At 34.0% G+C, this 12,093-nt stretch overlaps 1 protein-coding gene across 1 annotated transcript in view; it reads right to left on the bottom strand.

Moving 5' to 3' along the window:
• The window catches only part of ASPH (aspartate beta-hydroxylase), a 102,809-nt gene that overhangs the window by 88,561 nt on the left and 2,155 nt on the right, over window positions 1-12,093 (bottom strand). The window contains exons 2-3 of the mRNA XM_009889784.1: window positions 11,136-11,285; window positions 8,957-9,025 (exon numbers count right to left, since the gene is read on the bottom strand). Coding sequence (XP_009888086.1) covers window positions 8,957-9,025; window positions 11,136-11,285 — 219 coding nt within the window. The remainder of the gene's footprint in view (window positions 1-8,956; window positions 9,026-11,135; window positions 11,286-12,093) is intronic.

Raw genomic sequence — 12,093 nt, 5'->3', positions numbered from 1 at the left:
AGCTGATAGTCATCACAAATCAAACAAAAAATTTAGGTTTCAATTTCCTCAACTAATGTCAAACAATTTGTGTGGACTTCGAAGCAAGAGTTGAGACAGTTCAGTTTTCCTTGCTTATTTGCATATCATACTCAGCTTCACCTTTTTGCTGTTAAGATGTTTTGGTTTTCTTTTTGGTTTTTTGAAAATTGCCATGTTGATATAAATTAAGACTCATCTCACAATCACAACAATTAATGCAATTCATTAAAATTAAACTCTTCTATCCGAAACTTTAGGAGAGCTTTGACAGCTCTGCTCACCACTAGTGACAGTTGAATTGTTAACTCAACAGGAACACCACCAGGCAAGACTCAACACTTCTGAAAAAAAACCCTATATTCTGGAAAATGAATACTCTACAAAGTTATATACTGTTAATATCTCCCCTAGATGCCCCTACTCCCACCCCTTTTTCTCCTCCTACATATTCTTTATTCCCACTGTAATTGTTTTTGAGCAGATTTCCACACACAATAAAACCAACACGGAACTTTGATGACATCAAATCAGAACTTTCTTGACCTGCATTTCATCTCCTTAGCCCAGGTTAAACTAATTTACTGTTCACTAATGTAACCATTACCTATTTCAGTGCCTGCAGCTTTCTCATGGATCAAGCAATCTATTTATCTCTATTTCACTTGAAATTTCATCATGTTATCAGTGTGTATTTTAACTATTTGGTATAGAGTTCATGATACAGAATTCTTAGCGTAGATGTTTTCCTCCTCTTTTAGGCTATCTAGTTCCATTACTGAAGCATCTACAACAGAATTCAGTGTTACATGACAATTTTTCTAACTCATACTGAGAGACGTCATCGCACAACACTGATGAAACTCTTACTTCTAAATCAAATCTGCTTCTAAAATTAAAAGAGGGAAAAAAACAACCAAACAAAACAAACTAAGCTTGCTTTATTTCCTATGTCTCTGATACTTTGTGCGTTTCTTCCACTTACTAAGAAACTTCTCAGTAATATTCCACAGATCTAATACTAGCATTTATTTTCATGATGCATGTTTGGGGTTTTTTATTTTCTTTGCTTTATGCTTCATATATATCATACTAAAACCCATTAAATTTATGTGTTATTAACTTTATTATACTCTAATCCTCAAATATTTGGAAGAAAATTTGACTAATGTTTATATGGCTCTATTTCATTTGTAAATCTTAAGCAGCAGTATTAACACTTCACTTTTTTTTTTTTTTAAACTCTTCATTTGCTTAACGCTAACACATTTTCTGTTTTACTTTTTTTTTTTTAAAGAATGAGTAGAACACTGAGTTGGATGATTTAATGGAAGTTTTTTTGTCATAGGCATGTTAAATTGCTTTAAAATTGCCATGCCAAAGCAAGTGAAAATTAATTTAAAAACAGGTTAAAATTTCAGCCTGCATCCACTAGTATTAAAATGTGAGTATAAATTTTATCCGGGAAACAGATACAAACTTAAGCATAGCAGGCATCACAATAAACAATCTCATATAATTTTAATAATAATGTGATTGAGTACACTATTCATGTATTAAAATCACAGCTCAGTTTCAGTTTTTAGTACCTGATACAAACTGCAGAACACAATTATAAACTCCCCTTTCTGTGCCAATAACTTTATGATAGCAGACATGTACCACAAAAAATACTTTTGGAACAACTGTCATAAAACAGTTTCACAGGAAAAGGACTAAAATTTGCAAAACTGCATTAAGTTCTTGAATTTAGCAAGGAATAGAAGACATTTCATTTTATTTTCCAATTAGTCTTTAATATATTCATTATTACATTAGAAATACATAATCACAGATTCCCACTTCCATAAAAGGCCCACCTTAAAAAAACTCAAACAAATTTAGAACAGCCCTTGTGGTGTGATTGTTATATTAAAAAAAATGATGGAAAACTTAGTTTGAAAACAGACAAATCAGTGGGAATAAACCATATAGTGACACTATAACTTCTGAATACAACAGATGTTAGCTAACTTAGAAATAAATGTTTCTGTAAAATTTTCAAGCACTTTTAAATGAAGTGCTTTCATTTGAAGAGGTAAAAAGAATCTAGTTGAGAAATCAGTGAATCACAAAATAAATTATTTATTAAAATTATTTCACAAGAGAATTATCATTGTCATGTCTATATTAAGGAATAACATATAAATATGTATTTACATAATGCAGTCATGCTGGAATACAATCAAAGCTGTTACAAAAAGCTTCGGTTAATGTTTACTAGAGAGACAAATGTTATACTGTTAACAGTAGAGGTTATTACAGCAGAGATTATTACACTTAGCTTTGTGCACAAAATGCACAAACTGAAGCACATACAGAAACCAACTACACAACTGCAGATACACGGTTTATTCTACATATTTACACAACTGTGTAGTATTTGTTGTCCTGTCACAAAAATGGGAAAGTCACTGAAAGGCTTTCATCTAGCGAAACTACATCACGTGGCTGACTTTAGTTCAATCTTTATAGTGTCCATTTGGGAGTTTCCCCTCAATGCCATAAATTCCTGTTATATTAAGACTGATGATTTCATGGACATTTTCCAAGCCAATCAAATTAAGTCTCTCAGTCACTGGTTCTGTAAATCCAAAATAACACAAGTCTTTTTTCCCTGAACCCCTTCATTCTGTGACGTACCATCAACATCATCTGCAGCTTCGCTCTCTTCTTCTTCTAGTATTTCAAAAGGAGTCAATACATCATAGAGAAATGAGAGAAAGCCATAAAACCAATCAGAGCTTTCCTCTGCTAAAATATTAAGGACTTCCTCAAGGGAATCAATATTTTCATTACTGCCATCTTTGGTCAGGCCTACACAAGAATAGAGGAAAGAGAGAGAGAGAGGGAAGGAAAAAAAAAAAAAGAGACAGCAGTTAGGTGGAAAGAGGAAACTGTAAAAGGAGGATCTGTGAAAGACATGTCACAGACAGAAGTCTTTACAGGAATGCTAATTAGGAAATAGAAAGATGTTTAGAAAGCTGACTCTTTCAAAGTACAGACTATAATTTGGACAATAAACATGCACAGTATTATGCCAAAATCTTAGACAAAAGGCAGCAGCTTTGCTTTCCCTTCTTCCTAGCCCTAAACCCAAATCCATTTATATTCAGTTTTCTTGCCACAGCATTTACCTTTAGACAGTTGTTTTAGCAGTAATCCTCCACTACTTAAAATCATCAAATTTGCCTTTTTTTTTTAAACCATCATGTTCAAATTTGAGTGCTTGCAACTAATACCCAAGAATAACATTTAAAAGAACTTGTCACAAATATACTGTTAAGGATAACTTTTATTCTTTTGAATAATAAATTTTGAATTTGCTTAGAAGTGAGGACTCTAATTGCTGGGGGGGTTGTTCTGCAGTGTGTTTACTTGTTTGTTAGTTTGGGTTTTTTTAACATGTTTCTCAATCATTTTTTTCTATGATATATACTCTACACGATATACTGGATCCTCGGGAATAATTCCAAACCTGAGGATATACAGAACAGTAGATAAAAATGAATAGGTAGACAATGTAAAGGGTGTATGTATTGTTACACAGAAAATCCAAAGCAAGCTAAAGACAGCTGAAGTAGAAGTGGCCAAAGCAGCGGAGAAAGAGCTCATCACTTCTAAACTGTCTGATACCAGGAGTTGCTATCTTGGGTTACGAGACCCACTGATCTAACTGGGGTTTGTAAAATACAAATAAGCCATGATTAATGCTCTCTTCTTTTCCTCCTGTTTTTTGGGGGTTTTTTTTGTTTTGTTTTTCTTTTTGTATTAAAATCCACTGGTCTACTATTTATTACTAAATAACATTTCAACTTTTCCATTCTGGGAAAGTACAACAGAATAATCAAGCAATGACAAACGTCAATTATTGGTAAGCTTTAAAGAGGGAGAAGGAGGAATTTCCCCCACTTCTAACCAGAACAAACCTTCATTTGTGTTGCAAGGAGAAGCAGAAAAGTGGGCTAAAGGTGAAGACAGATTGTTGAGACATAAGTGAACGTGTTGCACATGCAGACTACAAAGCAATATTAGGTGCAGGTTAATGAAACAGTTAAGATAAAGGAAATCATGGCAGAGACATTTAACACATTTCAACACGTTTTTCTTACAGCACATACTGAAAGTATCAATGATAATTCTGAGGAAATTTCCAAGTCCATGATGTTCCACATCCTTGTACCTGGATGTCCAGAACCTCTACTTGAGTGACCAGCCATTCTCTTTAATTTTTCACTGGATAGTGCAAAAGTCTAAAAATGACAGATTGAATCCAGGAGGCAATCAAGGTATTATAAATATCCCTCTCCAACTTCTTCCATGGCTTAGTTCTATAAAAGTTAAATTTTATAGACTTAACTTTATGCATGGTAGTCAGTCATATTTCTAGTTTATTTTCAAAATTTGGACCAAGCAAGATATAAAGACATAAGCCAATATTTAGTGAAGAATGAAATCTCAATTTAAGCATGGAAAACTGACTCTTAATAAAATAAAATGAAATAAAAGTTATAAACACAGAATTACAAAGATTTGTATCATTCTATTTGGTCGGGATCTGGCATTAAAAACAAAACCAAAATAAAAAAAAAACAAGCCCAAAACACCACTCACAAAAGACCCCAGGCTTTAGATAGCATTTCTGTAAGCACAGGAAGAACCATATAGATGTCCCTGTTCTTTCACTAAGTCAAGAATAAGACTCTTGGACAATTATCTTCATAAAATATAATATGGAGTACAGCAGCATATTTTCTTTGAAAACATCAGGACACCAAAGGGAACCGTAGAAACTCAAAGAATACGTCTTATAGTCTTTACCGCAAAAACCACCCAACAACAAATCCCCAAACCCTTTCTTTACAATTCATTATAAAAACGAGCCAATACTAATATAGTGGTCTTTGAATCTAAGGGGTTTAAAAAAACCCAACCAAACAAGACACTTCAGCCTGAGTTACATAAAGCAACACATAATTTTATATATTTATCTTTTTTCTTTCTTTGAGTTAAAATAATTTAAAAAACAACAAACAACAACAAACAACCAACCACCAACTAATTAATACTCAAGCTATTCTTGGTCTTCATTCATCCTCATAATCAAGAGGAACTGCTTTTCAAAGTAAAACGCACGTGCTGATAGAACACATAAGCAAGACGTGCCTGAAATTGGTGACAAAAATGGAATTGCCCAGTCAGGCAGCCATGCCATGCTATATCAGTGACTCACAGGAAATAATAACTACTTTATTTCAAGAGAATTACAATTTAAATCAAACAGCGAGCGAGGGAGTCAAAATCTTTATCTACTCAACAGAATTACCGCAACCAATGGGGTGGAGGGCTTGCCTACATTCATTTAACATTGCAAAGCCTTTCTTCTCCTGCAAACATCTCTTTTACAAGCAAAAGCGCATCCAAGCCTTTAATATTTGAAGGTGCTACAGTAGAATGTGAGCAAAATAGAGAAGAGTATGAAACTTTTCCTAAGCAGCTGAATCATACAAAAGCATTCTTTTGACTCCTATTATCTCACCACAGATTTTCTGAATGTGCAGTCATTGTACGACTGTTTGCAAACATCTTTTTCTACTATGGCTGAACCAGGAGAGAAAAGGCTGGTTTTACAGAAGCTTGGATTCTACTGTTTACTACCCTTTGTTTGCTGATACACTACAGGTTGGGGTTTTCTGCTTAGCTGGACTACTCAGAACTAAATGCACAAGAACAAAATACTGATGACTTTCTGTAGCTGAAGTTCCAAAATTGTACTAACCTTCTGCAGCCATTTAAGTAGAATTTCTCAGAACTTTGTTGCTTGTTAAAAAGGACTGAAGTATAAAAACTGACTCTTCTCCAACGATTCTATTACAAGAGACATTGGTACTCCCTATACACGCACTTTTTTGTAATACTGCTATAGTCACGGTTTCTCTGTACACACTTCTCAAGTACAGAGGTATAACACTCCTCCTAAGAATAACTTCCTTCAAAGAACAATCAGAGTGAGGTGGACAAACAGTGGAAAGAGAATTACTGATAACAGCAGTCCTCAAGGGAGGACATTAAGAAGCCTCTCTTCCCATTACCAAAGGAATTCAGTAAACAGAACCTCACAAATACCAGTGAAAAAGAAAGAACCTGCAAGGTAACTGCAGACTAGCTACAACAAGTTTGCGTTTCCACCCTGGATCATTTTTTTATAAATGGATACAAAACTAACTCACAAATATTAGGGGTTGGTTGGCTGACTGTGTTTTAGGCAGGTTCCCCTCTCTCTCCCCCCCCCCTCCTTCTCTGCCTTGGGCAGGGGGAGGAGGGGGCGGCAGGGCAGAACACACTTCTTGCACACTATTGGTAAAATAAAAAATACCTCAAGAGAACTTAACCACCAAACCTCCTTTGATTTCAACAAAAAAAAAGAACAGACCCTAACATATCCTATACATACAAAAATAAAATAATAAATTTTAAGTCTTCTATTTAGGTGTGCCCAAGTAGTACAGAAAACTACTAAGTTATCAGCTACTAAATCATTCTTCGAAGTACAAAATAAACTCACGCTGGTAGAAGCATTTCCTAAAATTAAATTAACTTTAAAATATATTTATCATTAATATACAAATTACATGTCTAAATTCGTAGCAAAAACTAAAGATTATAGAAGTGGACAACATTAAACCACCGTACATGCCATAACTTCAATATACAATAGTTTAGTAATAGCTAAAGAACAGAAAAGAAAAAAGTATATGACTTCCCAGCATAAAACATCGAACAGTAGCATCTCATTTTTAAGTAAGTATTAAATTAGCAGAGAAACCACTTGCTACCATGGTAATCTGAAGCAGAGAAAAATCACAGAAAATAACAAGTCTTCAAACACAGCATATGTACTAACAAAATCCTCATAAACAAAATATAAAAGGAGCTATGCATTCGATATTTATAAAGTTACCCTAATGTAGTTGAATACAGGCTTACTATCTGTCTGGGTTTTTTTTACTACAAAGACTTAATTCTGGAAGACAAATTCCTCAAGAGGGAATCTAGTCTTCCAGTTTCTGCATCAATTAAATAATTTTAGTTTGCATAGCGGTGTTCATTTTTTAGTTCATATTAAATGTTAAATACAAACAATACATTAATTTACTGGAAACTTCAGTTAATAATATTATATGCTAGTTATTAGAAAAAATATTTTTATATTCATAATTTTAATCAATGTTGTGTAACTTTTCAAAAGTTACCATTTCCTTTGTATTGCAGAAAAGATTCTTAAACTTAAATGAGATTAAATCATATTTCTAAGCAAGCATTCAAAAAATAGTAAAAATAACTTCTGATCTGTGACCTTTTAATGTCACATTTGAAGTATAAGGTTTAAATGTGTGATAAGACAGGCTTATAATAGAAACACTGTCATGTACTGGCAGAATTCCCAGGTATATCAAGTTGCATAAAACAGAGATGTAACAAAGCAGCAGCATGTTTCTGGCTACCACCTTGGCAATCTGAATCCAACTAATATGACCCACAAGAGACTGATATCCACTTTCTATACACTACATAATAGACAGATAAAGGTTAGGATTATAACTATACAAAGTGTTATCTCATTCACCATCTACTTTCTATACACTACATAATAGACAGATAAAGGTTAGGATTATAACCGCACAAAGTGTTATCTTATTCACCATTTATATTTAACGCTCAATTTGTAGCTCTGAAGTTATTCAGAGCACTGGAGACTCTTTGGAGCACCTCTCACATTCACACCACTGCAAACTGTTTCAGTAATTTTAATTGCATGGGCTTTCTTTAACCATGAAGGGATTAAACAAATGAAGCCTCCCAAAAGACTCCCTTATTTCTGTAAACATAAGTGTGGAAAAATAAATGGACAATAAACTAATTTTTATGGAGTATGAGTTTCAAACAGCAAGTCATAACATCCTAATATACTATTGATACATTATCAATAACTTTGACCAGTTTCAGACCCTCTGCTCTGCCCTCTACTCAAGCTATTGTTACTGTGCTGGGATTTTTTCTTGTTTTGTTTATCTGTTTAACTTGCTAGGTTTGTGGGCTCAGAACAGGTTTACATTTGAACAAATCAATTAAACAAAAGCAAACTTTCTAACATCAGGTATGCGAGAACTATCTATGCAGCACTTGACTGTGAAGCTGAAGATGGTAGTGCTTTAACGGCTACAAGATGTAGGTAGAAGGGCAGCACCATGAAGCATGTCTAGTGATTGAAATTTGTCTTTGAAGATACATAGTGAACAGAAAGACATTCTCCCAAACTACAGGGAACAGAACCCTACAACCGGTGTTTCAATGTCAAAGAAGAAAAATCCATGTCATGTAGGATTTCTGAAGGGCAACGAAAACTAACGGACTTGTGGAGAACTCTGAATAGAGGAAAGACAGTACAAAAATATGATAAACAAATAGTCATCTAAGGAGTACAAAGGCCTGTTCGAAGTAATTTTAAAATGGACCTGGCTTAACATGTTAACATAAACAATGCTTTAACTCTTCAAGCATCTTAAGCCCTGCATCTGATAAATTTATTAATAATCACAACCATCTTTCAACAGTTGATACAGCAGCATCAAGCACCTAACTTCAAAATCATCCTGTAAGTTAACGAAACGCTTTTCACTTACATTGCTATATTAGGAAAAAAAGAACACAACTTGCTACAAGAAAATGCACACACAATCCTACAACTTGCATTAAGAACCCCTCCCTCCCTGCAATTAAATAAATTTAAATTCTCCAACTAGGAAAAGACAGAAATATTATTTTGACATTAAACAAAACTCAAACATGAATATGACAAATGAATTATACGGATTATTCCACCTGTGTTTGTACTTGCCTAGCAATACTTTAGCATCTTCCACATCAAAATCTCCATCTCCATCAGCGTCATATATCCCAAGCTTGCCTAGAAATGCAGAGAGGAAGAAGAGAGAATTAGGCATTCAGCAGTTTGTTTCCAGCACAGTGCTTTCAATGTACAGTGGTTGACTGTCAATGCTAGGTTGTTACCATATTTTATTTTTTTTTTAAATGATTTAGCCATACTCTTCTTAACAACATTTTAAATTTCCTGGAAAATATTACAAATATTTTAAGTTCCTTTCTGCATTTCCGAGACTTTAGACTGAACACAAGTTAGTCTTTTTTCCCCACACGTTTTGATGCTCACAGATTTAAAACAAATATGTCATTAAGTTACACGCTTTATGTGAACATGCTTTGCTCAGAATAAAATTTAAGTTCACAAGGAACATTCAACGTGTTTGAGTGAAAAGAAATAATAAATCAAGAATTAATCAAATAATCACCATTTATTTTCTGATTATATGCTTTTTGCTATTCTAGACTCTCCAAAAAAAAAAAAAAGAAGATAGGTACATAATTTTTAGTGCCAAGTTAATAAAAGGTAAGCTACCTACTTCCTGGACAAAGGAAAAACATTCATAATTTTATCAACAACTGTATAATGTTCAGTGCAGACAAAAAAGTTGTCCATCCTTTCGTAAGTGACTAATACATGAGACTTCTCACTTTTATTTTTGAACAGCAGCTCTGCCAGCTCTCAATATACACAAAACGAGAGGCCAGTTCCTATTCAAAAGAACTTTTGGCATAGAATTATGGTATCCGGGATTAGAAATGTCCTGGGATTACCAAGCCAGTAGAGAACTATCTAATTAATTTTGATAAAATTCAGACATAACTTTTAATAGGATTGCAACTCTGCACACTGTTTGCAGAAGAACTCTAAGTCCTTGTAGTTTGCCAGTTTATTATTAGACTTGTCATTCTCCAAATGGAGGCAGAACTTGATTGCCATTAAAATAAACGAAATACAGTTCTTAACATGGTACTTAGAAAATTAGAAAACAATTTTATGGAAGAAAAAGTTCAGATTTGGGTCTAGAATAGACAACAATAAGGCCATCAGCACTGTAACAGAAGCAATCAATTAGAAAGGATCTTTATTGGTTTATGGTTAAACACAACAGACTGGTGGAATAAATGTAATTCTCTAGAAATAAGAAGAATTGCATCATCTTCAAAACCACAAAGAATGAGAAAGATGAGAAATGACCGAGTTTCATGTAACTGTAGAAGAATAGTAATTCTCTAAAAAATTAAAAACATAAAAAAGTAAACCAAAATTTATAGCCAAAGGACTGTAAAGGAAGCTTATTTCTCTAATATCCTACCTTGTAGGACCTCTGACAAGTTATAACGGAAATCCTTTGCTTTGGCTGCATGCATGGTAGAAATACAGAAACCATTATTTGCATCACTAGACCCAATTAAGTTTCAAAACAGAAACTTCTCTTAATATCAGTCCAGATCAAAAAAAGCAGGTACCATCAGATTTGTAAATCTGTAAAGCTTGTAAAACCAGTAGTTGCAAAAGTACATGGTGAATCCTACAACATGAGGGACAATAGCTCTATCTACAGACATACATCTTGAAATTTGAGACATTAATTTTCACCCTTAGATATTATATTAACAATACTATCTTAACATTGCCATATTGAGATACAATTATCACCGTTATAAGCTTAAAACTAAGGTCATTCAACAGCTCATTCATGAGAGGATGACTGATCTGTTGTCCTGACTCTATAGGCAGCACAGTCCATCAGAGGAATGGAAACATTAGCTGCCCCCTTTAAACCACTGCTGCAAGTTTCCGAGAGCTTAAACTGAAACAATGCATATTTAGCTGGTATTTCAAATGAACCACAGTATAGATGTTACAAAGGGATCCAGATCTATCCCTGGAGATTTCTTTAATAAATGTAGTACGCTAATAACTTTTTCCAGTCTTATGAGAATCCCATTTTAACATCGTAATAGAGTTCAGCATTAAAATGTACTTTTTGAAGTACATTGCCTGTTCTTGTCATGTAGGTCATTTGCAACCGCTGTAGTAGTCAGTTCAGCTATCTAGAAATTTTAAATGGCCTCCGTTTAATGTATATCATAATAATTATTAGAAGCATCTTAAGATTTAAAATTCTTACCTAGAACTTCTTCATAATCTACTAGTTCAAACCAGACAACTGCTACTGATGTCCAAACTCCCAGCAAAGCAATTACCATAAACCAGGTGAAAAATGAGCTTCCAGAGAGGCCTTCTTTCTTTCCATTCTTGCTTCCTCCATGCTTAGTCTCTGTTAAAATAAGACAAACAAGCAGGAAAAATGGATTTGATAAGAATTAGAAAATTATGATTGAAGATATAACTATAAATCTTGTTTCTTATGACTACACAGAATACAAGACATTTGAGTAACTCCAATTTGGTTTTGTTGTTTTGTTTTGTTTTTTAACTTCACCACTGTTACTTACTTTTCACATCACTGTGGGAAGCTGGATGAGTATCTAAGTAAAAGACCTATAACCAATAAAACACCAAAAACCCACATGTAATTTCTCTTAACAACTTAGTTGGAAATCCCCCCTTCCTCCTGTTTAGTGCATATTTATACAGAGCTTAGCATTTTTGAGATGCTTTGCATTTGTGCCAACAGTTCTCAAACTGCCACCAGAGGGCAATATGACCAGCAGAAACAGCTTGGAAGAAAAGTTTCTTCTGAAGCAAGTTTGAAAGCTACTTGAACTCGCTCAGAGAATCAACATGAAAATTCAAAGAGTCTAATAAGGCTCTAAAATCTAAACCTTATTAAGGGTAAGACTCCAAGTTCAGACACTCCACCAGCTAAAAATATCTTCCCTGCTGCTTAGAATCAAGCAGAGATTCACTACATGCTGAGTATCTTTAATCTTTAGACTTCCAGACCCATGAAACATACAAGTAAAACGATGACAGACTTAATGCAAATCACAGCTTCATTTATAACCGCACATAGGGAAAGTAAGTGTGTATAAAAAATACAGTCGTGATAAACAAATCACTGGGAAAAGAAAGACCTCAACCTAGCATATAGGTAGGGGGTTTCAAATGGGCATCACCACTAC

Source organism: Charadrius vociferus, unplaced genomic scaffold (genome assembly GCF_000708025.1).
Source record: "Charadrius vociferus isolate BGI_N301 unplaced genomic scaffold, ASM70802v2 scaffold167, whole genome shotgun sequence".
Taxonomy (NCBI): domain Eukaryota; kingdom Metazoa; phylum Chordata; class Aves; order Charadriiformes; family Charadriidae; genus Charadrius; species Charadrius vociferus.
Note: the sequence above shows the minus strand (reverse complement) of the source record. Positions and strands in the feature narration are given on the sequence as shown.